Source organism: Haliaeetus leucocephalus, unplaced genomic scaffold (genome assembly GCF_000737465.1).
Source record: "Haliaeetus leucocephalus isolate CR32 unplaced genomic scaffold, Haliaeetus_leucocephalus-4.0 Scaffold566, whole genome shotgun sequence".
Taxonomy (NCBI): domain Eukaryota; kingdom Metazoa; phylum Chordata; class Aves; order Accipitriformes; family Accipitridae; genus Haliaeetus; species Haliaeetus leucocephalus.
In genome coordinates, this window is record NW_010973002.1 from 7496184 (window position 1) to 7523986 (window position 27803).

A 27803-nucleotide genomic window follows, 5' to 3' on the forward strand; every position below is an offset into this window, starting at 1 on the left:
GTTTTGCTATTCCTTTGTGAACACAGCAGAGCCTTGTCTTCCCCTCACACTTACTATCCCCAGAGCAGCTGCTCCTGGTCTGGAGAATTCTTATGAACCTGATGCAGGTGCACCTGTAGTTACGGCTTACAGAGTGCTCTGACAAAGCAACCCTGAATTGTACTGCTTGCTGGGGGGGAGGGGGGTAATTTTTGCTCATACTGTGTTCTATCATAAAAGCTTTACTTCTCAGCTGAGCTGGCTCCTGCCCTTTCCCTGCTGCCCCAATGCCTCTGTTGGTGGAGCTGCACCCATGCTTCAGCAAGTCTCCAAGACATCATGCTTGTCTCGTTGTCTAATCTTGCTCTAAGCAAGTCTGTGCAGTTTGGCACTAATAACCCTCGCAGGTGTGCGAGATACCTACTGTTGACTGGGACTATCTAGCAAGAAAAGTAGGGGATTGTTGGAGTGGGCTTCTTGCCTGTTGTCCTTGCTGATAGGACATTCACTGCCACTCTTGTCTCTTCTCCCTACTACAACAACTAACTCCTCACCCAAGTCCAGTAGCAGAGCAGCTGGTTAGCAGTGGGAAGGACAGCAATCTTTGGCACCAACAAAGATACCTACAGCCCCACTCAGATGGTTAAACGGGACTCAGCTGTGCTGCCATGCCTGTTACAAGAAACCTGTGACCTTTCTGAGCCACCTCTCTAAAAATGTAAGCCTGGGGGGAAAATTTGTCTTAGATTCCTCCTGGCAATGGTCTATTTTAATCAGGATTGTTGCTGTAGCTGCTTCTTCTGTAGGGAGGGTGTCAGACAACAAAAAGCACGGTGAACTGCCAGGTAAATGACGTTAAAATCACCTGATTGCATTCAGCCCTTATGTTAATGTTGCCAATGGCCATGAAATCACCCTGAGTCACCCCTGTGAAATCTGTTAAAGAGCAGCAGGGAGAGCTGTGCTCTTCTAGCACTGGTCAAGAGGCTTTGTTAGAATAATCAAAGCATTATTGCTGCTAAAGCAAATGTGCCTATCTCTGGGCCTCCAGGTCATTTTCTGAGAAACTGATCTGTAGTCTGCCAAAAAATAAAGACTAATGTTTTCACTTGATGCTTTCATCTCATGTGCCTGGGGGCCCACATTTCACTGCTGACTGATTAAATGAGGTGGTAAAAGGTACAATCTTGTGGATCTCGGTACACACATAGCATCCTTTTGAGGAGAGAGCACTTGCAGGATGGAAGTGTGGATGCATTTAGGAAGAAGCTTGGTACAGGCTGACTCCCCTTCTATCTGCTCCCCTGGAATAACTCAGTTTGCTATTATTTAGAAGAAAAATAAAAATCAGCTTACAAGCTTACATGTTCTGTAGGGGCAGATTTTTTTTTTTCCCCCCTGTAATGCAAATATGCTTTAATGTCAAGAGGAAAATGACATGCAGGAGGAGAAGGGCCAGAACAGTCATCAACTGATTTTATGGCATGGTGGGCCTCCCAACTCCCATTGGTCTCCCTTCTCCCTCTTGCACCTTGGAAGCTTTAATTGAAGTGAGTGTAGTTTATTGATTTTTAGCATAAGGTAATGAGTTAATAGTCAGAGGAGGTCAAAGTAACTTTAGGCCAGTTTAGAGGGGACGTAACGAGACATTAAGGATGTGTAGTGCATTAAAGATCTGATTGTGTTTTCAATGAAATCAGAAGTTCCTTTGATTTTAGCAGCAAAATTCCTAGCCATAAGAAGGGAAAAGTGTACTTTATCTAAAGATAAAATTATTGTCTTTAAAAAAGAAAAAGCAAGGATGTAGAGAGTCAGCACATTAAAGTAGTATCTAATTCTGGTTTTATGAGATAATAATTTTGTCTTATATACTTATGGCTCAATTAAGCCATAAAGGCACAACTTCAGTGGGATGCTGAGGAAGCAACTGTATTCTAAAGCAAAGTTTGAGGGGGTTTTTTTCAAGCTTTCCTATAAAGAGGTGGAGTCTGAAGAGCAACTTCAGTCCATGGAAAATAATGGGCTTGTTTTGGCTTTTTTTTGCCTTTTTAGATGCAGTAAAAATGAAGACTACAAGAAGATCACAAAGTTTATAACAAGAAGCGTTCCTGTAGCCTATAGAGATGTCTGAGAGCACCTCCTGCTATAGTCCAGTAAGCAAAACATTTTCTGTATGATTGCTTAGTTCTCCTATGAGGGATAGTACCACAATCCCACTGTCTACCATCTTCATTTTCTTGTTGTTGCAGGTGAAGCCTATGTGAGTCTGAACTGGCAAGAGATGAAACTGTTCAACTGAATTTAGCTACATTTAATATAATCATTTACAGCAGATCTAATACTATATAGCACTATATGCTATGGTCAAAATGGATATTTAGAGGAGTGATTCCAGAGGCTGGCTCCTCTCCTGTGTACAGTCTGTAGTTACATTCTAAGATTATGCTATTTTATGTAAACTACCAATACTGTACAGTATTATGATGTCCTGTTGGCTCTAAGGATTCCTAACATCTTTCTATAAAACAAAGATGAAAAATGATGCTGTATTTACAACCAATAGAACATATGAATGTTTCCTCTTCGGTAGCATAATGAAACTGCTAACTCAGCGCGTCTAATTTTGCCATTACAAATACAGTAAATGTACTTTTACTCTGTGATAATAATGCAAGATATAGCTTATTCTTGACCGAACTTGACTGTACCATATACGTCTACACAATTTTTTCTATTTATTCTGAAAACAAGGCAGATAGGTTTGCTATGTGTATTCATAAAGGTATGTGCTTAAATATTTTCTCGAAAACACCTTAAACTTTAATATTTCCAAGCACTCATCGTCCATCCTGTCTGTCCTCCCTCTCCCCCTCTTCTTCAGAGAGAAAGAAATACATCTTTGTGTGTACTGCACATGTATGTATCAAAAATAAACTTCCTTTCTAGCAAGTAAATCCAAGAACAATGTTGCTAGCAGCTGTTGTGCTTAAAGCCCAGTTGAGAACACTGTTCTGTTATAAGCTCTCAACGCTCTTCTCAACATCAGTAATCAATATGCCAGCACAATGTATTGTAAACCCAAATTCCCAGGCCAGGAGACCACAAAAGCTCCTCTGTCTTGTGTGAGGGAACTGAAAAGAGGCTTTCACAGTGCTGCAGAATATGCTGGCAGACTGGCCCGGTTCAGAGCCCTCAGTGTTCCAGAAGATATTTATGTACAAGTAGGGCAAATCTTGTGTAATCCTTGGTTAAGAAGCTACTATAACTGTTATTTAAAAAAAAATGAGAAGAATCATATGTACGTGTTGAAGACAACCATCAGATAATTACAGGCTGCTCAGTGGCTGCATGAAGTGCAGTAGCTGAGGAACTGAAAAGGTCTTTGTGCTCCTTCCAGCAGGAGAAGGACATCTCTTTATCTACTCTCACAAATAAAAAGCCAGACCTATCCTTTAGAAACAAACATACACCTACTTCCTCCTATTTTATAAGTCATTTCTACAGTCAGTTTTTGCAAGCAGAAAGTTACAAAGCCAAAGAGTTTGATAACAATAATGGTAATTTTTCTTAAAGATGAAATCACAAGGTAATAACCACTCAGTTCTTTGATTTTCACTTATGTTTGTAACTTTCAAGTTGTTGGGAAGAGTTAACTCTCCATTGGGTAAAACGGCACCAAAGTAAAACCAAATAACTTCTCATTGCATTGTCCATCTAAAAAGGAAGGTACCTACTGGGTTTTTTAGGAAGTTTTGCCAGACATCAGTGCAAGCAGTGAGCAACAATATGTCAGAGAGAGGAAGGTCAGCTCAGCATACAGAATACTGTTTTTTGTAATTTTATTTTAAAGGAAATTACATTCAGATACAGCCCAGTGATATCAGCAGAGATTTAAATGAATATTTAAAGCTAACAAACTCCTATAATTAATCTCTTAGCTTCACAATTCTTTTGTCATTAATACTGATTAGGAGCTCAGACTAAATTCACTCTTTTGCATTACCCAGATTCAAAATCACAATCATGTTAAAAAAAATACAAAAATGTCTAAAATTTCACTTTCCAACCTAACTTATAAGAATAATGAAACCATTGAAATGCCTTCATTAAAAAGCCACATTGACATGATTTACAGCTGTACAAATTGTTTAAAACAAGTATTATAGGATAAGTGATCAAAGCAGTGCTAAAGATTTGAAGCAGAATTTTTCCCACTGCCCTTAGATAGACTTATCTGGCTAAATTACAAATAAAAACCACTTTGTACTCTTAAATTCACCAAAATAAAAAAGCCCAAATAACTGTGTCTGAGAGAAAAGAGAAAGCCATATTCTATGGTGTGTACTCACACTCCAAATTCCCAGGATGTGGAATGCTACTGCAACAAGGGGTTTCCTTGCGCCTGAGGTACTTGATATTTGACTAAGACCCGCATAGAAAATGAGTAGAAACACATCCTGCACCTGACAAGGTGAACAGTCTGCATGCTGGAGAAGAACTGAGTACTGCTGAGTAAGGCAACCAAGATAAAGTATGGCGTAAGCGCAATCTGGTTAAGGCAGAGTACATATTTTTGAAGATGTTATTTCTTCTGCTTCCACTTATAAAAGCACTAGTGCACTAGAATGTGTTTAAGAGCTTTTGTTAAAAAGACCTGGTGGAGCTGGAGGTGGTTCACAGAGATAAATCTAAAGAAATTCATTACAATAAGCTAGACAGTCCCTCAGAAAAACCTTTGTCGATTTCATATTCTTACAGCCATTCAGTCTGAAACTCCAAATATATTTACTAACAAGACAAACAAACATTTTAAGCACAGCTTTCTCAAAATACCCATCCCTTATTTGCCCCCTACAAGAAACAGCTTCCACTCTGGATGAGGCAGCACCTGAAATTTTATGCGAGTGTGGCAATATTTTTGCCTAGTAAGTAAATCATGTCCAGTCCTACCCTTGCAACAGATGTAGAATTAGTCACTTACCAGGCCAAATTCTGCACAATATTATGCTGACCTTAATCTAAAGGAATTTCTGTGGCATTAGTTTGGATTTTTAAGTGAAGGCAGAATTTGGCCCACTTTAGCACATTAAAATAAACTGATCCAGAGCTTATATTTGAAGAATCAATAGATTAAACAAAGTATTGGTAGCACTTCCCATATTTACTACATGAAGAGCCTCACTCACCCCATTTGACCAGTTTACAACTATTATTTATCCTTCCCAGTGCTAAGACTTTCTAGGTTATTCGCAGAAATATATCAAAGCTCAGGAAAGCGTAACAACAGATGCATCATATTGTTGCATAAGCTTATGCTTAAAAACACTAGAAAGTAGCTGGGCTCTGATCATTCTTTGGCTTGAAGCTGGAGCCTCCCTGGATAGATCAGTTCTTCCATTTGTTGGAGTCCCAAGCCAGGAACCAGCCTGTGAATGTCGGGGGTTCATGCCCCTGCTTCACAATGACAATGGGGGTCCCCTTATCTCTGCCAGAAGGATCTGTTTCAATATAGCGTTTGGCTAAAACCAGAAAGGAAATAAAACATGTAATATATTAGTTCATTCCTTTGGTATAAAAAATACATTAAAAGCCCTAGTGAAAGAACCCAGGGCTACTATAATACAGTATTCAGTTAAATTATTTCAAAGGCAATGAAATGATCAGGTAATTGCTGATTTCTCCCAGCTGCCAGTGAAAGAATTTTCCATGAGGTTAAAACAAAGGGACTGTTGCTCTGATCAGTTTGTTGCCATACGACTGGGTTTTGGCTCTTGAACAGGAGGAAGAATTTGCTAGTGCTGTGCAGATGCACAAGCTTCATTCCATTTTTTCCTTTGTAAAAGCCAGTATAGTTTCCCTTGACATCACAATGTGACATCAGTATGTATTGGAAACACAGCTAGGTAACCCTAGCTGCTCCAGGGAAATATCTGCAAGCGTTTTTAGCACAAACTTTGTCAGAACGACTCAGCCATGTGAAATCACACCAGAAATAACACGTGATTTTTCAAGGAGGTGCACTCCACATGAGTTGTCATTTGTTCTGCAATTGGAATTTCCTCCTCCAAATTTAACTCAGTGAAGCGTAGCAGTGTAAGGACTTGAGGATTTGTTGGCATTCCTTTGACTACATACACTAGTGTCGGGTGCAGCTCAGTAGATATCTCCTTTAAAATTCTTTCTCTTTTCAGTGCAGTTTCTTTTCATGGAGCTCTCCTACATATTCTTTAGAAAGCTCTGCAGCCTAGTAATGCTATCTTGATTAATTTTACCCTTCATAAACTTACAGATAAGAAAGATATAACGAGTTTTAAAGCACATTTAAAGGAGAAAATAATCTTCTCCAGGATTAAATCCTAATAAGCTCAGTAACACTTTTAAACACTGTAAACATAACTAGATTTCTTCTACATCATCTTTTTCACTTCTTTCAGTAATATTGATGGTACTTCACTCAGATTTCTGCCAAATTGATTTGATTTACCTGATTTAACGGATTCCTGTTGCTCAGTTTCATTAGCATCCTTCCCAATCCAGACAAAAACCTGCAAACAGAGAGAAAGATATAGCTCCCATGTTGTTTTAAGGATGTTGTGTACAGCAGATAAAGTACAAAATAGTTGATACCACTAGGAGAAAGAATATACACTATGAAAAGACTGCAGAGCACAGCTGATGATTTTTTTTTCCCCTTGCAAGATACTGTAGTTCTATCCTCTGAAATCTCACCGCTCTATTGATACTGGAAAGCTGGACCTTTATGCACTCTGATGAAAGGAACTCTAATTAACTTTTCCATGGCTATCTTTTACAATTTGCCAAGGAAATTGGTCTTTACGTGCAGGTAAAAACACTGAACAGGAGCTGTCTCTCGTTTTGAGCTCTGCGTGCGCATCAATGCTTGGGCCCTGTGATCAATGCTACCCAGGGTAACTGCTAGATAACCCACTGAATAACCCAACAACCAGAGCCTCGATCTGTAATCCCCACATATTTTTTTTTTTCTGTCAAGGATCCTTTTGGAAACTAGCTACATGTCCCAGACTTCTTTCCTTCTTACCCAAGTCAGTATGTCCCAACTCTTTTCTGTCCAGCTCTTCCACCCACCTTCCCCCATCACTCCTTCCCCCATGGACCTTGGACATTCCTTCTCGTTTCCAAAAACCTCATCCTTTTTTTCCTTAAGGCTGAAGAAGACAAAATGTAGGATCTGTGACCTCCTCCCCCTTTCCCTCCAAGGGGAGAGTAAGAGTAGAGAGAATATACTGTGAGAAACATATGTGCCCCCCGCACCCGCAGCAAGTTTGCCTGTTATCCAAAAAGCTCCCAACATTTTCAGTTTTCAGTGAACCTGGGAAAATGACGGAGATTGTTTCTGTCACCCTCCACCCAGTTCTTCTGGAGAAATCTCTGTAAGGGTCTAGTGTTCATCCCCTTATCTAGTAAGACTTTTTGTAGGTGCTGCTACATGGATTTGGTGGCTTCTGAATACCTTTTATGCAGTAACTTTCTTTTTTAAAATTAATAAATTTTAGTGATAAGGTCAAAAACATTATTGAAAGTCTTTCAGAACACTGCCGGGGCTTATACTCTTGAAGCCTCCATTGGTTTTGATGGGAAGTGCCTGCTGTGGTCTCACATTATGCTTGGAAATTCAATAGTCTATGTTCACACTAGCACATCATATAGCTCAAAAAATATAGCTCCCTCTGGTATAATTTAAAGAAACAAAACCTCTTCCATTCTCACAAGGATTATTTTTCCTCCCACCTTATGATCTAAGTGGTTAAAAATAAATTATCTTTGTTACCACAAAAAGCGGTGGTCAAGTACACAGCATACCTGTTCCCAAGCATCGAGCAACATGACATCATCTTCAGCCAAGTCGTCCTGAGTAAATTCTCCTGGGACTTCCTCAATCTAAAAAGGATATTATGTTGGGCTTTTTTGTGTTTGTTTTTTAATGATTTATCAAGATATTCTGATTTTACACAGAGCAAAGATATTTTTAAAAGGGTAAGTCCAGAAGCTGGTATGCAATTCTTTTTGATCCCAAAGGGTCAAGCCCTAAACTGATTTGATGAATGTGTCAACGGTGTTTCACTGAAAGGAAACAAATCACATAATTGCATGTCCTGTAAAGTCAGCTCTCAGTTTGTCAGAACTGATAGGATGTCCTCAGGAGTGGCAGAGTTTTACATTGTAATTGTGAATATTGTTAATTTGGGACCAAGGTCTGCCAGAAGAAGGAGACAGGGAAACTTCCATAGAGCACCCTGTACCAAGCAAACTACATCTATCAGCTGATATCAGCTGATATATTCTTGCAGCTTACATTCATTAATAAGGAAAAGAAACTGCTTTGGTTTGCAGTGGGTGAGCTCAGTGATGAAATACACATCCAAGCAAGCTTTCCAGTTACTTGATAATGGGACATTACGGTTGACTAAGTCCACAAAGGAAAGGCAGTCTGTTTCCTTCTTCCAAGGATGTGCAGGCAGATAGGAAAGCAGTTTAATGTTATTCTGTATGAGAAGGAGAGGTAATAATGTAGCTAGTGGTCAGTCCTCTACTTTTGAAGGACTGCTGAGGGTTCGGCTATTCTTGGTCATGTAGGAGCACTAAAGGGATGGTAAGTAGATGGTGCGAAAGACCACCCTGTATTATGGTGGCCAGAAGGTCAGAATGATCTGACCTACCTTTTCTGGTGAGCTCTAACAGTGGTGATTCTGTTACTAGAGAAATGCTACAGGAAAGAGGGGATTTCACAGAATTTGGAGGGAGTTTAAAACAAAAAGCAAACAAGTGCATAGCTCCCAGCAGACTATTATAGAGAGGTTGGTTCCTATTACTGTATTTCACAGGAGTGTTTTAGAAGCTTGTTAGAAGAATACACTTTACTACTCTCATAAGATTTTAAAGTCCTTATTAAAGGATCCTATTTTTTTTATCCCTCTCCAAATGAATGGGCTATGCCTTAAGGAGACTGCAGAGATGGTAGCTAGCTATGTCCCCTACCTAAAAATTAGTGCATCCTTGCCAAATGGTGACGCAGTGCTGCCCTCCCAGAATACGGTAAGTAATTAAGCCTGAATCACAGACTTAATACCTAGTGCACAGCTATGGGCAGTTCTGCTAAGGAAATAAGTCTTCCTACCTCCTTGAGCACAGGCCAATACCTTAAAGGTGTAATTACATGTCTTAAATCTCTATGGAAAATTTCAGGCTGCTAGGGATTTTTGGCAAGGGACGTTTCTTTTCCTCACCACCACTATCAAACACCTAAGGGGCAAGGCACTGAGCTGCACTTTCTCAGCAAAATGACAGCAGTCTGGCAATACTCTGCAAGAACACAATTGCTTTTGACTGGGCAAACACCTTGTCTTTTTGCATCTGCAGGCCTCTAGTCCAAGGCTGGAGCAGGCTCTGCGTGCAAACTTCTGCCATGTTAATTCTTCTGTCTGTCCTTTGCATTTGGATTGATTTAAAGCACCAAACGTCAACTCTCTAGCTCTTGCCACGCACGGCTAACTAAGCCAGATGCCTAGATTGATTTAATGTCTCCTGACTCCCAAGGCAAAATATACCAGAAACTATATAATTAAACAGACAGGAAAGTATCCCTCATATACTCACAATAAATCTGCCAGTCTTATTAGAACAACCATACAGGCGAGGGGGATGATCTTCAGCCTTTGTCAAGAGTTGTGATGAAGTCTGGTATTTTTTTTTACCTCCAAGTGCTTTCCAGAATTCCTCTGAAATACACAATACATAATTTATTCAGCAGTGGATTTAATATTTGATGTTTTAGCTTGTTAGATACTGTTTCAAGAATCCCCAAACAATATCTTCTTTGCTGTCTCAAGGATGGGTGCATTTTCTCACAGCTCTTCCTGCAGTTTGTCAAAATAACAATGAAGATATCGCTTGCAGACCTAAAGAGAGCAATGCGCTATGTCCTTCTCCCCTCCTAGGCACTCATGGTAAAGAAAGGACCGCATTCTTCTGCAGCTCCTGCTACTGACTAGTCCTACAGACTTCTAGGGCATTGCATTGATGTGTATCAGCCAGTTTTGGATGGATCTCCATGGTAAAATGTCAGGTTGGATTTTCAAAGAGAGAGAGAGAGCGCACATGCATCTGCCTCCAAAATATGTATGATTGCAAAAACCATTCAGGCTGTGTTTCCATGCAGTGCTGTGTCTTCTCAGTTGCCTATTAGCAACCACGTGGCTTCATACTAACCTGGTTCCTGGCCTTCATTAATCATAGCAGTCTGGCATTTAAGAACACTGGCAATGTATTGAGCCCCTTGTTCCTCTTCTTTGTTTGCTCCTTTTCCTACCCAGGTGTAGCCAGAGTTGTTTGGCAGTTTCAGAACAAAGACATCATTGGAGTTTAGTGACATTGCATCAACGTCAACCTAGACAGAGAAAGAAATTGTTTTATTCTTCATATTTACAAGTAATGTGATCACTATTTTGCATGCTTATATAAAATGTGTAGACAAATGTTGATCAGCTCTGGTTTTTTCCTTCAATTTTTCCCTAGATTTATAAAGATGGAAGTTAGAGAAGAATTTAACTTGAAACAGGGAACTGACTTGAAGGACAAAACTTTGGACTGTTTGGCAGTAGGAAGGGCTATCTCGTAAAGGTTGCTGATTTCTTATCTATTCTTTGTCAGCTGACAGTGTTCACTATGCATTTTCTTATAGTTTCCTCTGAAACATGTAGATTGGTTGTAGCTAGTTATGGCATATTCTCTTTGATTTGTTAGATGGGTTGCTCACATAGAGCAGTGATTTGATTTGGAGTTCTGTGTTTCTACCACGTGACTACCCAACAAGATTAGTTGGAGAGGCTTGTGGCAGCTATAGCATTCTCCATGGGGAATAGCTGGTTTACTTAGCAGGTGACCTCACCTCTGCAATCCTGGTAATGTCTGCCAGGTTCCTGCGGATTTGGAAGAGTCGCGTGGGTGGAGCAGGTTTCTGACCTTCCTTCTTGGATGTCCCATCCTTGTAAACAATAAGCGGTTTGTTTTTGAACAAGCTCAGTAAATGTGCAGGCTCTTTGCCTTGGCTGACTCGGATCTGTACATACGTAAAGAAATGCAATAAGAGAAACAAAAGGAAACAGGTAGTTATTTTTGGTCTTTGTTGACTAGCATAGGGGATGTTAGCCAATAATGCTAAGTATGTTAGCAAGAATGAGAAGTGGCAAGCTGATAAGATCTAAAAATATAGTTCCAGACACATTAGAGCATTCGTGAGTTTTTTGTCAATCATGCTGACACAAAGACAAGATTCAAACTTCTAACATAATGTTTAGCTGATTAAAATGGCTGCTACCAACTGTAATAAGAAAATTACTCTTTTTCAAAAGAACTGTCATTTCATAGAGTTTTATAGAGTGACTTAATTCCCCTGAAAAATTATCTTGGAAGCTTAGGTGCCCTGTATTTAAGCAGAAGAGAATGGTTATTCATCCTGTTCATTATTTCTATGTGTATTTTACCTGCAAGAGGATGAAAAAGATGAGCATAAATCTATCTTGCAGAGGATAACAGGGATGACAAAAATGAACTTCCCTTACAGATGCAAAAGATGTTATTGCAATCTCAAAAAAACATCGAGCTATGAAGAACAACTATTTTTAGGTTAATGTATGATAGAAGTTATTTGTATACAACCATTTTTTCTTCCTTTATAACAGTATCACCTGACAAGGTGGAGGGCTGCAACTCCCCACCTTTCACTGCCAGAAAGAAAGGGAAAAAAAGGGAATGAGGTATGCTGTGTAGCCAGCAGAGGAGAAGCGGAGAGCCCCAGCCCTTTAGCCCTGCCCGGTGAAGCTTGGGGTGGCTGCAGCTGGGCAGCCTGGTGGCTGGGGCAGTGGTGGTCATGCTGGGCAGCAGGAGCAGGTGCTTCTGCTTATCTCACCGCTGGATAGATTGGTACAGTTGCCTGATAAGGATACCCTAGGACACATATACTTGTAGGTGCCAAACTGCAGCAGGATTTTACAAATGACAAAAAAACCCCAAACCACTGCTGAGGGAAACATACTCCTGCAAAACAAATAGGGGAACGGCTTTTTAATAGTCATTTGTACTGTAGTGCCATCTAGTGACAACAAAATAGTACCTTTAAACCTTTCAAATAATGCTAATACAAACGTTAAGCACAGGTAATATATTCTAGGTAGCCGTGTACATGCATACAAATGCACACATGCATATATACATATGTGTGTGTGTACATACACCCATACACATATATACACATATATGTGTTCCTAAATTCATTGCAGGCTAAAAGTACTTTTAACTATCATGTCCATTGCAGTGAGATGGATCTCCCTTCAGCTTTAACAAAACAGCTTTTTAAGCACATCATTATTGCAGCTGTTAGTAGTAATATTATTATTATTATTACTTTAGTGTTAGTATTGGCCTTAGGTATGAGGCAGGACCATATTGTGCTGAACTCTATCCAAATATAGAACATGTGTTAGGAATATTTCAAAGATTAATTACCTACGAGTGTTCCAATCCTACCTTAATATAATTTCAATCATAAATCATAACTGATTAATAGCTAAAAGTATGGTCTGCCATCTAAATTAACTGTACCTTGGCGGGTGGGGGAAGCCCTTTACTTCGGAAATTAAGAAATGGGAAGCACAGAATTATCTCCTGCTGCCCAGAAAATCCCTGTCTGTCCCTAGTCATCCTCCAGTTCTAGCTTTTTTATAAGGAGACCTCTCACCTCTCCATCTACCCACCACTCCTCACTAGAGATGAAAGCAGAGCACACACCCTGGTCATGTTAGGAATAGCTTATCTCCTCACACCTTTTAGCTGCCAATGTCCTGCGCCTTGCCTTGCACACCCCATTTCTGCAAGTGAGGACATGTATCCTGCTTTCATGGAGCTGCAAGCACTATGGCATGCAAAAACCCAAGTTATGTTCCTCACTAAGGCAGGGACAAGCCAGACCCTGTCGCACAGTCCTGGCAGGCTCTCCCGTTCTGGCTGTCATGTGGCATTCATGTCTCCTGGTTTTGGCCCTCTAAAAGTCAGGTGTCTTGTCTGGGCTAAACATCACAGCTTCCTCCACAATCAAAAGGAGACAGGGGAGCTCACGCAGGGCTATCGCCCTGTCAGACACCTGCTTCAGAGTGAGTTGCTCTGGGAGGATCTTATCATTCAGTCTCCACTTACCATGTACAGAGTCCATAAGGCTAGGCAGGACTAAAACTTAATTTTTAAATTTTTAAAGTGAAAGTCGAAGGAAAGAAAAGGCAGTTTTAGGTTGTGTTATATCTGTGTTCTTTTGCACATCTACGTTCAGAAAGGATGATTCAAATGGAAAATCACCAGTGACTTTAAAAGAAGCCCATGGTGCTTGGCTCAATACAAAGCATGAGCAGTTGATATTCCCAGTCTTCAAATACTACATCCTCCTTTCAATTCTCATTGAAATTTGCGTATATTGCATGCTCTACTGAATTCTATCCAAAAGACACTAACCTGCACAGCCTGACCATTCAATAAGCGATCCAGCTGAACCGTCAGAAATGCAGATGCAGTCAGTTCATCTTTTGTAGTATGGGCTCCTTGCCTGAGGAAGACAAGGAGAAAGACAATGGTTAAGGCCAGTTTCAAAATGATCCAGAGCTTATACTGCATGATGAATGCACAGTAAACAATCTTGCATTTACACATGGTTAGACTCAAAAGGACATAAAGTCAGCATAAAATAATATCCACATGCTGGAGGTCTGTGCAAAGCCAACCAAACATACCATGTGTAGATGATCTGCCCTTTAGGGTAAGTGTAAAGGATAATGTAGCAGTCACCACCGTAGAACTGTCCGTATGTCTCAGGTCCCACAGGAACTCTACCGCTGCTTTCCACACGCCAGATCTGAGGAAACAGAGATATCACTGAAGAATGCTGAACGTCATCCTGAGACACTTCAAGAAGCAATTTACTGTGTCATCCCTTGAGTCACCTTTGTTTCTGTTCCCAAGTGTTATGGAATGAAACCAGGAAGGATTCTTCATGAAGTAGATAGATATACCCTGTGCCCACCGAATGAATGAATAATGACCATCAACAAGCCATTGTAGTACACTTTTGTCTTGATGCTTTAATGCCACATGATCACCTCATAATGCTATGTTGAACTTACTTTCTTAACATCTTAAGGTTATAATACGACATGAATGGCACAAAATTGTGATCCATCATAGAACTATCATTTCATCTGGGAGAGGCACACTGTAGTCAGATAACACTGTTAGGCAGATTTCTTCCTATTTGATTGACTACAGCCCAGTTCAGTTAACAACTGCTCTTCAAAAACATACTGCTAAAATTACACAGCAAAAAATGCTTCAGACCTAAGCTACTTTGGCTCAAGCCTATGGAGCATCCCAAATATGGGGTTATAAAACTAGAAAATATACCAACAAGACTGTAGGTATTGATTTATCCCTTCTTTTTCTTCCAGAATCACAACATGCTGTGTTGGTACAATGCCAAACCAGCCCTGTGCAGACCAAAGATATTCCTGCAGTGGGATATGGATAGATCTAGAAAGAATGTACAGTCATCTTTTTCTCTCCAAATCCAGGCCACCTGAGAGACACACAGGGACAAAGAAGGTTCCTCTAGAAAGCAGATTGGATACATACATAAAGACATGGAATGAATTTCTGATGCCAAGGGCAAGCCTTCCCATTTCAGATTTCAAGCTGATGTGAGCTAGAGGTTCTTCTTTAGGCTAAGGATTAAGTATATCTTTAAAAGGTATTGTGTAGAACGGGAAGTATTTCTGCTGTTTGGTACGTACTGATGACTGGTACAACATCTTTCATAAGCACCAAAAAAAACGTGACCCAGCATACAGCTGACAAAGAGATCCACTTTCTACTTCTAAGTACCTTTTCTGATGGTAGAGGTAACACTGCCACTAATGTAGTGTTACTCTACACAACAGTTTAAATGGCAAAACATAGAGTAGCAGCTTATCCTATTATAAGTAACAGAATACATTAGGTAGGTAGGTGGGATACAATTTAATACAACACAAAAATTACCTCTACTTTTCCTGAACCATCATCTACCATGTTATGCTGGGCAGCCATTTGTGGAGACTCGTGTAACTTGGTAGCATCAAATTCAATCTGCTCAATTTTAGCCACTCTCTCTGTGACATATACTTTGCCAAAGCCATCACTTTGATCTTTATCCTTCCAGTCTTTGAAAAATTGTTTGAAAATTGGTGTTTCACCTCCTTCGGGAAGGACTTGAATCTGAAATGAAGCAAGACACATGAAATGGAAGGAAAACAAAACTGACACAGTTACTCAAACAGAAACTTTTCTGAATCATCTGTTAGTGAAATATTGCCCTTATTGTCTTATAAGCCCTTAAAAATATTTTTTGCTGTTTAAAAACAAAGTCTTTAACAGAGCTCATGCTCTCCTGGTTATCATCTCATAAATAGATCACACCTGTGTGTTGGCAGGGTAATTCATCTGCTGTATGAATTGTTCAGCATTCTTCATGGCAGCCTTCCTCTCTTGTGGGTTAGCATCTTTGCCTGGTTAAAACACAAAGATAACAACACATAGGAAAGGGCAATGAGCTCACAGATCCTGCAAAAACAAGATGTCCTTGAGCCAAGTTCTCTTCGACATTGCTCTTCCCTCAATCTTGAACAAACACAAATGCGGGACATAACATGAGCAAGCAAGAAGAGTCACACAAAATTGAATGGACAGAACAGTACCTCAGTGGCTTTGGAAACAGTTAATTTTTTTTTTTTAAAAGGGCATTGTTTTTTGCTTAGTGTGTGTGCTTCTATCAAAAAAATGCTGTTCATAATAACTGCTTGGTTCAAGGCACAAGAACACCCTGGCTCTTTTCTCTGAATCCTCCTTTGCTGGGCTGCAAAGTGTTAAACAAAGCTGCTGTCCAGAACTGCCTTCACTTCTTCAGGCAGCACCACAGTCCGAGTAAATGAAACTCCTATTTCGTCTGCCTGAGCTGTGCAATTTACCACCACCCTTCCCCACCCACTGCCCCTTGTTCAGCCTTGATCAGTGTTAGACATCTCTGAAAGTCTCTGTGGGATGATACCATATATCAGGTCTGTGCCCAGATGGCTGTCAATGACTATATTCCAAAGACCTCTTACTCTAGTAAGATGCTCCAATAAGCTATTCATTGTATTCCATTTTGAATGAGACTATTAGAAAAGTAATTCACATCCTCAGCTTAATGGTCTGAAGATTTCCAGCAGAGATGATAACTGCAGCCTCCCAGAGCAAGGGTGAGACTCACAGATTAATGAGTTTTTTCCACACATTATTGCTACCAACAGTAGCAAAGTGAGGATGCACAGAGGGGCACATAGGGCCACATTCAAAGGGCCTAAGTTGTATTTTATTTATTTTATCCCTGAGCCTACTGCCTATCTGAACACAGCTCCCAAAATGCTCTCTTTGAAAGGATGTTTCCCTAACTGCAAATGAAGTTTTCAAGCAAAATGCTTACAATGCTTCCTGGACTGACTTCAGGAATTTGACAACTGCATTGATTAATTAATTGCTATTGCATATGGCAAAAAGAAATGCAAATGCCACATAATAATTAATACGCTACCTCAGACAAAAAAAGGGGAGATACTCAGCACTGGATGCAGCGGCAGCATCACAGCAACGCAGCTACAAGGTGTCCAGACCTAATTCCCCAGTAGTAGTATGCTCCTGGGAAATGTTCAGTCAAAGCAATTGCAGATGCTCCTACAAGCACTGATGATACTACAGAGAAATATTCACAAGAACAAAAGAAGCATCAAAGTATTTGCAAGCTTATGCTTTTAGTTGATGCCTGGGACACTCACCTTTCAATTCCATACATCTGTGGAGTAATGTATAGAAATATTGTATCTACCTATTGTCAAACCTTCAGTGTCCAGATTTTGTCCCAGAAGATAGGGATTTGATGGCAATATACAAAACTTGTACGTAGGATTCTTTATGCTTGCTTTGTAATTGCAGTTAGATAAGCATTTAAGCACCCAAGCTTACAGATGCCTCAAAAATAGCCAGGATCCATAGACAGGACTTGGTCTTGAGGCCCTTACTCACATGAGCAATCCTTGTCCATTGACCACACCAAGAAGAACTGTGTGCAGTGTACTGTGTCCAGCCAGTACTAAATTCTTGCTAGTGTCCCAAGGGTGTTGTGTCAACTCCTTAGATATGTCTGTGTAGCTTCTGCATTTGCAACAGAAATGATCTCTTACCTTTCCACACAAATATCTTCCTTGCAGCACCATTGTCCAAAATGAAGCACTCCTCAGACAAAAGCATAGCCATGGAGAAGGGGTTTTCCTCTGCTACCACAGACACCTTCATGGATCCACTTGCATCTGACACCTAAGAAAGTGTCCTGGTTATATTCCTTTTCATTAGATTTATTATTGATATTATATTTTATTATTATTATTGTTAGTATTTTATTTTACTTGAGTTATTAAATCGTTCTTATCTCAAAAAAAAACCCCCCAACCAGCTCCCTCCTCCCCCCCCCCAAAAAAAACAACCCAAGAAGAGACAAGCGATGCACAATGCAATTGCTCACCACCCGCTGACTGATGCCAGAGCAGTGATCCGCCCCTCCCGGCCAACTCCCCCCAGTTTATATGCTGAGCATGACATTCTATGGTGTGGAATATCCCTTTGGCCACTTTGGGTCAGCTGTCCTGGCCGTGCTCCCTCCCAGCTTCTTGTACACCTGCGTGCTGGCAGAGCGTGGGAAACTGAAAAGTCTTTGACTTAGGATAAGTGCTACTTAGCAACAACTAAAACATCAGTGTGTTACCAACATTATTCTCACACTAAATCCAAAACACACTGTACCAGCTACAAGGAAGAAAATTAACTCTATCCCAGCCGATACCAGGACAGAAAGCAATCATTTCAAATTTAGATCAACTCTGGCTATTATAACGAACTAATTTCTGCTCCCAAAATTACTATAAAAATCAGTCACCATTCCTATATAAACGACTGTATGAAATTTGAGTGCTGCTGGAAAGTAAGGTTGGCTAATGATTTGTTTTGTTTCATTTCATTTTACATCCAGTAGAGGGAGATGTCGTGTTAATTTTAGTGAGTTGGATCCCTGTCTCACAACTTCTTAAATACTTTTCTCTCCCACTTTCAACTGCTCATTCAGTGAACACCTCACAGTAAAAATCCGTATTTTCTTCACGCCACCCTTTACGCTCAGCTGAACTGGTGCAGTCCCTAGGTGTCATCTTCTGCTACCAAACAACCTGCACTGAAGCCAAAGGTACACGCACATGCTGAACAAGAGCATTTGAATTTATAATAAAATAGTCCTACACTGATATTAACAAATGAAATACCTACATTTATAACCTACAGTTCTTTAATTGGAAACTGTCATACAAGACCTGTTGCAGAATCTGCTTTGTAACCTCTACCACCACTGTAAGCTCATGTAGACCTTTATAACCATTTAAATTCACTCCTGCACAGCTGAAAAGACCAGTTATTACTACTGAAAAGAAGTTACTATTATTGTGGCTTCCATTTTTCTAGAAGTCTTTATTTCCTTTCATAATTAAATATTAATTTTAAATACACCATTATATCCTATATTGTATATTATGGAAGCACAAGATGGAAATTACCACTGCATACAACAAATAAAAATCAACTATTATGCCTACTGTGAAGGCTTACCATAGACCCATCTCCCGAATTTGACACTCACTGTTATATTGCAACACATTTAAATTTAGCTAACAGAGCTCCGTTAGCAGGACCCTGTGTACTTAGAGGAATTTATTAGATAGCCACAGAATTTTTTGAGAGTTCTTAGGATTCCAAAATTTACTGCAAGCACTTTGCTCTGCTCTAGTATTGTCTTACAGCAATGGTCCAGATCATACATGCAGGCCTTCTTTTTCTTTTTTCTTTTTTTTCCTAAGACCCTGCTATAAAGATAAATATGTGCCAGATTTTTTGGCAAGAATGGAATGATTAATGAGAACTAAACACAGCACATAGACGACAAGGACTGAAAATGTCCTTGTAACAATGATCACCTCATATAGGCTTCTTGTAAACCCCTCCCCCCCCACAAGGCAGAGGAAGGATCATGTAACAGGCAGGGAAGAGAGGTGGCTCCATCCTGCTGTGGTCTGTGGGATGCAGGAGCTGCGGAGGGAGTGACTCATCCTCTCTCACACCTCACAGCAACTTTGAAGCTACTGTAGATGGCACCTAAAAGGTCACACACCTATGGATCCAGTAGCACGTAGTGCTGTCAGCGTGTTACCACTTGTTGACCAAACCCTTCTTGTTAAGTGACTATGGGGAAGGGAAGAAAGTGCGTAGTATGCCAGTGAAAGATTCTTTTCTGTTACACAAGGCAACCTCATTGCATGAGCCTGAGCACAAAGTGCTGAAGAGAAAGGTCCAGATCTCAATGTTAATGAGAGTTTGAAAAAACTTGCAGTCTTCAGGAGAAAATAATCTTTTTTTTACTGGGAGGGGGGAGGATAAAGTCTTTTCTAGATTTCATTAAAAACATCCCCCTTCTCCAAATACTTTCTCACTTCTGTTCTCAAGTGGGAGAATATGAAAGAAAGGGGAGCTGTGGGGAAAAAAAAAAAAAGAAGAAAGAAAATACAGGCCTGGAAATAGTTTGGCTTTTTTCAGAAAAAGAAAAATAGTTGTGTAGCCTTGTATATAGGTAAGATACCGCAGTTCAAAGAATAAATTCCATGCCTCTTCTAGGGAAGAGCAGTATGCCTAGCATGACGTGAGGAAAAATCATAACTTCACTGAATGTAATCATAAAACTCTTACCGATTTAAATGGACTACGTATTTAATCTATTTTGTTTATAGGTAATTTTCCTGGCAGTGGCACTGTCCTAGTCAGTGTTAAGCTATTGCAGGTGAGGAAGGAGGAAAAGGGCATTGCAAAAGAAAGGAGTTTTGCATTCAAATTCCTTTGGATCTATATATAACAAAACTGTCCACCTCTCAAACTCTGCTAAGAATAATGAAACCATGTATGACTACTAAAACTGGCACTGCTATAAGCAAGAAGACAGGAAATATAGTTTAAGACCAGTTAATTCCTCTTTGACCTGCACTGAGTGGTTCACAGGTCATGCTTAACTTGCTTCTTGAGTAAACAGGACTGTGCTGTCTTGATTGACATCCTTTAAGAAACTTGTCCATTGGCTGCAAATCAACTAACACAACGGCAGTTCTGTAACTGAAGCCAGAACTCCATATATGAGGGTACTACATGCATGAATACTGTTGAGTGTACCTAACTAAAAGAAATGTAAACTACTTACCATATATAGTTTAGCGCTTCTCCTGTTTGTAATATCGGCCAGTTCATCATCATCATCATCACCGTCAGGAAGCGCTGGCTTGCTCCCTAAAACCTGTACAACAGGAGAATAACAAACTCAGTGCAGAGAGAGAGTAGGTTCTGTAGTATAAATACCTAAACACTTTAATGTTTTGTCCCAGTAATCGATTAAATAGGATCATCTTTACATATAATCCAATCTAAATCCAAACTCATGGGTCACTTTTTCACAAACATGGGTAATTTTAAATAACTGTGTCACATCTCCAGCAGCTTTAGATATACATGCTGTCTTTCTTGCAAGCCAACTTGCTGGTTGTCTAGAGACTAGGGTAGGAAAGATAAATAAAGAAAAATTTCAAAGAACACATGCACACACAAATATACAGAATAGAAGGGTTTATGTGATCCTATTCTATGAGCGTGTTTATATGTTCGTTTTCCCCTTTTCCTCCCAGTAACACTTAAACTGTTGGCAAGCACATCTTACAGTTTTTGGAATGACATTACTCTTAAAAGGTTTAACGATACTAAAATTAAAGTAGACAAAGTGAAATATATGAGTTGAAATTATCTTTTAAAATATTTAAATTGACAATATAAAATATCAGATTATGAGTTAAAAAATGATAAAAATTACAGATTCTTAATCCCATTTTAAGGGGGAAAAATTAGCTAACGTCTTGAAAAAAATGTATGGGGTGAGAAAAACATTTCTTTTGCTCCACCACTAGAATATCAATTTTAACACTATGGTTGTTTTACTTCATAGTAGTTTTACACCATGAGTAATGTTATAACAACTTTCACTACAAAAATTTACAGAGGTTCATCAGGAATACACTATGGTCAGGTAGTCATTATTAGACCTTCATTACCCTTTCTTAATGATCTTTCCTTAAGAATTCATACATGACCAGATCCAAATGTTACATACCGAATATTATGGATTTCCATGAAATTATGTCCCAGTGTGAAGGTAGTAGCAATTGATATGTCTGAATAACTAAATATTAACATCAACTACAAGGGCAGTGCCAGCCTTCCTATTGATGCAGTGCATTTGCATTAACATGGAGTCACATGCAAAAGCACTGTAAATATTTGATAACAGGGAAGCCTGACAAAGCATACAGCTGCAAAGAATTTGAAAAAAACCCCAATATAGCCTAAATATTTAACATAAATCTGCCATCTGTGGAGTTTCCTGACCTGCTAAAGCCAGTAAAATAGTAAAAAAAAAAGCTTTGTTAAATGTGATTGCTGCAGTTTAAGCTAAAATATTTCACTTGTGACTTGTTGAAGACAAGAAGGTAACGCCCTGAGTGTTTACGACAGACGTTGCCTGTAGCTCTTCAGTAACTGTCAGTCAGCGTTTCCTGAATTTATGCTACATGGCTGCAGATTTACTAATGTATAGGTCAAGTAGTGCTACATGTTCATAGTAGAGTACCACCATGCTTGTGAATGGCTAAAAACATAGGGCAATATGTGGCATATAAGCACAAGGTTTCTGAAAATGTTTCCCTTCCTAGATTTTCACACTAACCAGCAGCCTACACACAAGCCATAGAGCACCAGCAATAATGTTGTCTTTGTAATGCAAGTGTCAGAAAATTGCCAAATAACAGGCATGCATCTTTACCTGAACAGACACTGAATAGGTTTGAGGGTTTTATAACATTTGACTTCCAGTAACAATTAAGAGGGTAAAAGAGTCCTGTTAATAAAACTTCCACAAGTCCATACTCACTAGTTCTCTGCTTAATTAGAGAAATTAATTGTATTTCCAGCAAAAAAATACACACACAAAAAAACCCACAAGAATTGTGATTCCCGATACAGTTAAAGTCAGCGTTTTCCCTTGCCATGCATATAGAATACCTGTGGCACCACAATTATTTTGCAGCTTTGTTGCAAGGCACTTAAAGTGATATAAAATAAACTGCTCTTAACAGTGCGAGCTAAGACTGCCACCCTGAATATTTTTAAACAAGGCTAAACAGTGTCTGTTGGTGCTTGTGAAAGCATCTTGACAGAAGCAGCCTTTCTATTCACAGCACAGTTGAGGCACTTCACTCTGGTAGCAATTAAACCAAGCAGCCTCTATAACTTAAAAATTGGGCTTTAAAATTGGCCCCAACACAGTTTAGATTGCTGGCCTGACCTGTTGGTGTCTTAAAACTGCATTTAGAAATGTTTTTCTGAACATTTTCTGAACAATTCTCTAGACAGAGAATTATTGTCAGATTCCCTAAGTCTTATCTTAGGAAATCTCAGTTCATCAGTACTGGCATAGAGAGAGGAGTCAAAACCTCCTTTGCACAGATGCAGTTACAGGTATGAGATGAACTGCCCTGGAAAGGGCAGAGACATTCTGGTTCTGGGGAAACCCATTCACAATTCACTAAACAGCAGCTTGCACAGTAGCTTCTCTGGCCAAAGCTAGCCCTGTGCTTCAGCACAGGTGAGCAGAAAAGGAATATTACTCATTTTTGTAATTCTTCTGCAGTTTCTCAGAGCAGCCCAAAAATAAATGGAGAAGGTTCTTGCACATGCCCCATTCTCCTGCACCTGAAGTCATAGTTGCTTGTAGATGCTGGCATTTTGGTGACCCTTGTTAAGAAGGGACAAGATGTGCTTTTCCTACCACCAGATAAGGAAATCCAGGACTTGTGAGGAGGGCTGTGCAGCCAACACAGCTGTTCGAATAAGCCTTGAGCTGAATCACTAACGGGTATGTACACCTGTGTGTGTTGGTATCAAAACCAGAAGATGATACAAGGTTAAAATAATCTAAGGCATGTGAAGACACCAATTGTGAAGAGATGCAGCGTGCACTATATATACTCATTATATGAAGTGATACAGTATGAAATACATATAGTCAGTACACTTTTGTATTGCTAGGAACAACTTCTGTCATTCCCAACATGCATTAATTTCAGACAGTTTTGTCTTGTAGACTGGAGGATGAGACAGATCACAGAAGGAAAAATTCTGTGCTTAAACAGAAAGCAATTTATGCTGAGAAAAATGTTAAATTCTGTCCCAAAGAAATTCCTTCCAGAAAAGTTGTCTTTCCGTCTTCTAAGGCAAACTCCCATGCTACGGCTGGGTCCACACACAGCCACACATGTGCCTGGATGTTATGACAACTGATAATTTTATCAAAAAGATTACGAAGTGTGTATCGAACACCAGCTAACTGCTAGGCTGAAACTGGGCTGTATCATTACTCAAGCATATGGCAGGCTGAGTTGCAGCTCTCCAGGGCACGTCACCTTTATACACATAATTCTCATGTGATGCATCAAAAAGAAAACAAATCATGCCAGCTGAGACTACAGTCAAAGGCTCCCAAAGATTTTCAGCAAGGTTACCCAATAAAATGACTTAAACCAACAGACAGTTTAAATTACATTGAGTCTTCTGATTCTTAGTTTCACACAAATCCTGTGGTAGTGTATACAGAGGACCTTGCTCATCTAATTCTCCCTGTACAGACAGTCAGGCTGCTCCACTGGTCTCCTGGGCTGCTCTGAGGTTCAAGACCCTGACTCACAAACGTGCCAAGAATTCAGACTCACAAATCCACCTTACACACCTGAAAATAGCAATGCTCTCTCGGGGACGCAAAACAGCCTAGCCACACTTTTCCCTGGACTTCCAACCATATTGGTAACTTCAAACCATACCTCTCATAAATACACAGGTGCACACACAGGTTTTGAAACCACTTTTAAAATCATTATTATTATTATTATTCTTTACTGCAGTACAAATAATCTAAAGAATAATTAGGGTCCCTGAAAGCTTACCCATGCCCCAGCTTCTTCATTCTTTGGGCTTAGCATCCTTCTTTGCAGCTGCTGATTTCCAAACCACAGAGACTCTTTGCATCACTTCACCTTATCTGCCATTGACAGATTAAGGCGTCAAACCACCCCTTGCTCTCTGTTGTTGCACCACAGAATGATGCTTATCTTCTCCCCACCCTTGCTTCCTGTGTGCAGGTTTATCAGAGTCCTGGACAAAACCATGAGCAATTCTGGCCTCAGCAAAGGCACACACAGCTGTAGTGCTGCTATTCTGCAGTGACCGCCAGCGTGACCATTCTAACTTCACGGTATATGTGAGGTTGTTTAACCACTCAAGGCTTAATCTGCTTCATAGTTATTTCAGAATAAGACATGCCCATAGCTGGCTACAGCAGAGCCTACCTTGCTTTACATGGCTATTGCCTAATGCCAGCTTATGTCTCAGTGAGAGCATCAGACTGCCAAGTTAGCGTTGTTTTAGCAAAAGTATTCCTTAAATCCACACCTTTAGATCTTGTCTGTGAGAGGGTATAATAGAAAGTCAATCTGCATTAATTTTGAAAGTTTTGGTTTTTTAAGTTCTGTTAAACTTCTGTGTTGACACTCTTAGGTTAACACAATAGCATAGTGGAAACCAACAGAACATCAGTTCCTCTACAACAACTGCCCATGTTCACTCTTATCTTGTGATAAACTCAGTGTAGCTTATCCTGCCTGCAAAACCATAATCCTCTTTAATATTCTCATGTGCACAAGCTTTTCTCTGTAAATATCTGCACCCCCTCAGAGAAGTGCAAAATACAGAGCCAAAGCTTTTACTGACACATGAAATTTCACCCTGTTGCCCTTAAAAAAGAAATCACAGACAAAAGGTTTCTAATCTGTAGGAATGTGACAAGGTAAATAATTTAAAATAAACTCATCAAAAGAAGAAATTTAGCAAACATTGTCTTCGTAACTGGAGAAGCCAGCTCTGCATCATTAAATAGTTGATATTGATTTAATGGGAGCAAGAAGTTTAAGGAGTTCAGTGATGCTGAAAATCCAACTAGGAAAACAATACTTGAATAACATGTCAAGTGAAGGTTAATTAAGAGAGAAAACCAGTTTAGTACAGTTTAACTTGTGTACACTAGCAATGTGTTTGTGTTTCTTCTTACTATACACAGTTTGGGTTAGGTTTCTGGGTCTGAAACTGAACTATTTGTTGTGGCTGTGATCCAAAGTGTCAGATCTCAAAAACACTCAAATTACCTTCTTTATATGCTAAGAGCCATAGAAAGAAAAGCAAGAGACTAACATAGCTTAAAGCTGTCTCGTGGGCCTGACATTTTAGTACTTAATACTTTCGGAAAACAATCAGGATTAGTAGCCCATCATTTATTTTCTTGCACGCTCTGACATAAGCAAGTATATCCTGCTCCTGCAAACTCAAGGTACACGTGTAGGCTGTGACAGAGAATAAATCCTCTGTGCAGGACAATAGGTCTGAACTATAGGCACAGCGTAAACTCATTGGCAGATAAAGGCGTATATTTTTATTAACTTTCATAGCAGAGAAGAATATTACAAGGACTGTCTCTCTGAAATAAATATTGCCTCAAATATATACTCCGATAGCCAGTAAAAGGAGAAAATCCAGCAGAGAGAGGAAAGGATGAACACGATGCAGACTAGTAACCACCTGGCTGACCCTGGGCACCAGTGCAGACATACACCAGAGGACCATCAGGCAAAGGCAGCTTTAGGCCTTTGCTGCTGAAGTAACTGGCCACAGCTTCGTTTCTGATCATTTTGGCTTACTGGGTCTCCTGCCAGAGCACAACCATTGCAGAGGATATTCCAGTCCAGACAAAAATGACTTTTGACATTGGTCAGATTATGAACAGCCAAATACGCTTTTTTCACTGGTTACCGTAATTTGGAGATCTTTCCATTAATCTGACCAAACATTCATAGTCTTGCAAAAATTACAATCTCATCAGGAAAAAAAAAATCCTTTCACTCAACTGCTCCTAGGTAGCTAGCAGGATTTCTGCCCAAAATTGCCTCTCACTAGCAATTCCAGCAACAACAGATGTCATTACACGGTCACCTTGAGCAGAAGACCTCCCACCTGCCTGAACAGAGACTGCTGTTGGATGGAAACAGCCATAATGTACTGAGAAGTGGACAAAAGGATGCTCTATGTTAACAAATACTTCTGGCATGCTGTTAATTTTTTGACGTTTACCATGTAATTTCTCAAAAGAAATTTCTGGTATTAAGGTCTAAACCTGATCTGTATGCAGATTGCCATAAAATAGCAAAACACATCAGTTGCTCATGGCAACTTTTGACGCATAAACTATGGCCTACGTTTTTAGCCAGTTTCTGTTGTCTCAGGAATTTCAAATGCAAATCATAATTTTATTCATAGCTCCATGCTTAACTTCCTAAAAATAGGGCATTAGGCTTTGGCAGCTTTTCATATATTTGCAACTTTGTCTATGTGTCTGGAATAATTTGAATATAAAGCCTTTACTGGTATGATAACCATATTCTAACATTAATTTTCCACTCTGTGAAACAGGCCATGGATAACATGTTCACAGAAAAAGTATCTAGATCAGTCTTGAGAGTACAAATCTGATGTTTTTCAACAGTTTGCCTCCAAGGTAAAATAAGCTACCTTCTGTCCTGCTGGGACTGCACAGCTGGCAATATCTAAGCTAGCTACTTACACTGAGACTGGGTGTGCATGAAATGAATTGAGGAAATCCCCAGCCTATGTTATCTTCAAATGTCTGGCTTTTAAGGTGCGTCCAAAATGAACAGTGATCCCACACGAAAGAAATGGGGACGGTGAATGGCAGTAACTATGCAAACACAGCAGTCTTTTTCTAACCATTACTGCGGCTGAACACTGAGAATTGAGCTGTTCAGTGACCTGCCTACCTGCAGCATAATTAAAAATGAAGTAATTACCCCCACATCTTTTTTTGCATTTATACTAATCCTTTCTACCTCATTTTTTTTAATCTTACTCCTTTGTTACATACTCCTCTGGTACCAGCAGAAGTATTAGAAATGAGACCCAAATCCTGCAGAGACTTGCACATGTGCTTGAGATGCCTGGTTTTTCTGCTTTATTGAGACATAAAGTTAAGCATACACTGAAGTCTTTGTAGCTTTGCAGATCTTGGTTTGAAAGCCTTGTGGATAAAAAACTTATGTGCTGCATAACAGTACACGCTTAAGTGTTGGAAAATAACAGAAATAAATCAGTAACTAATGCCAACATGGAGCCTCAGACACAAAGAATATTTATCTGCTAAAATCCACACAACTCCCAGTTTTTCATTCCTTAAGTCCTCCACTTTTGCAGCAGGGCATTTGCAGTGCCACCATGCAAGTTGGTCCTGAGGCTGTGGCAGGCTGGACTGTATCAGTATTGGGGTAAAAAGAGGAGTATGGCAGGTTCTATGGGTCAGGGCAATCCCAAGCACAAATACAGGCTGGGAGGAGAATGGATCAAGAACAGCCCTGAGGAGAAGGACTTGGGGGTACTGG

The 27803-nt window shown here is 39.8% G+C and overlaps 1 protein-coding gene across 2 annotated transcripts in view; it reads right to left on the bottom strand.

Annotated features, from left to right (window-relative positions):
* Window positions 1-4958: 4958 nt before the first annotated feature.
* The window catches only part of SCIN (scinderin), a 51827-nt gene continuing 28982 nt past the window's right edge, over window positions 4959-27803 (bottom strand). Inside the window, exons 5-16 of one of the 2 annotated variants that reach the window (XM_010577646.1) lie at window positions 20411-20503; window positions 17310-17442; window positions 15511-15599; window positions 15094-15309; window positions 13794-13915; window positions 13519-13609; window positions 10907-11077; window positions 10228-10405; window positions 9616-9737; window positions 7822-7899; window positions 6464-6524; window positions 4959-5498 (exon numbers count right to left, since the gene is read on the bottom strand). In XM_010577646.1, coding sequence (XP_010575948.1) covers window positions 5365-5498; window positions 6464-6524; window positions 7822-7899; window positions 9616-9737; window positions 10228-10405; window positions 10907-11077; window positions 13519-13609; window positions 13794-13915; window positions 15094-15309; window positions 15511-15599; window positions 17310-17442; window positions 20411-20503 — 1488 coding nt within the window. In that variant the 3' untranslated portion in view covers window positions 4959-5364. Of the gene's footprint in view, window positions 5499-6463; window positions 6525-7821; window positions 7900-9615; window positions 9738-10227; window positions 10406-10906; window positions 11078-13518; window positions 13610-13793; window positions 13916-15093; window positions 15310-15510; window positions 15600-17309; window positions 17443-20403; window positions 20504-27803 lie in introns of both variants that reach the window. The other variant, XM_010577647.1, reaches the window with a different exon arrangement.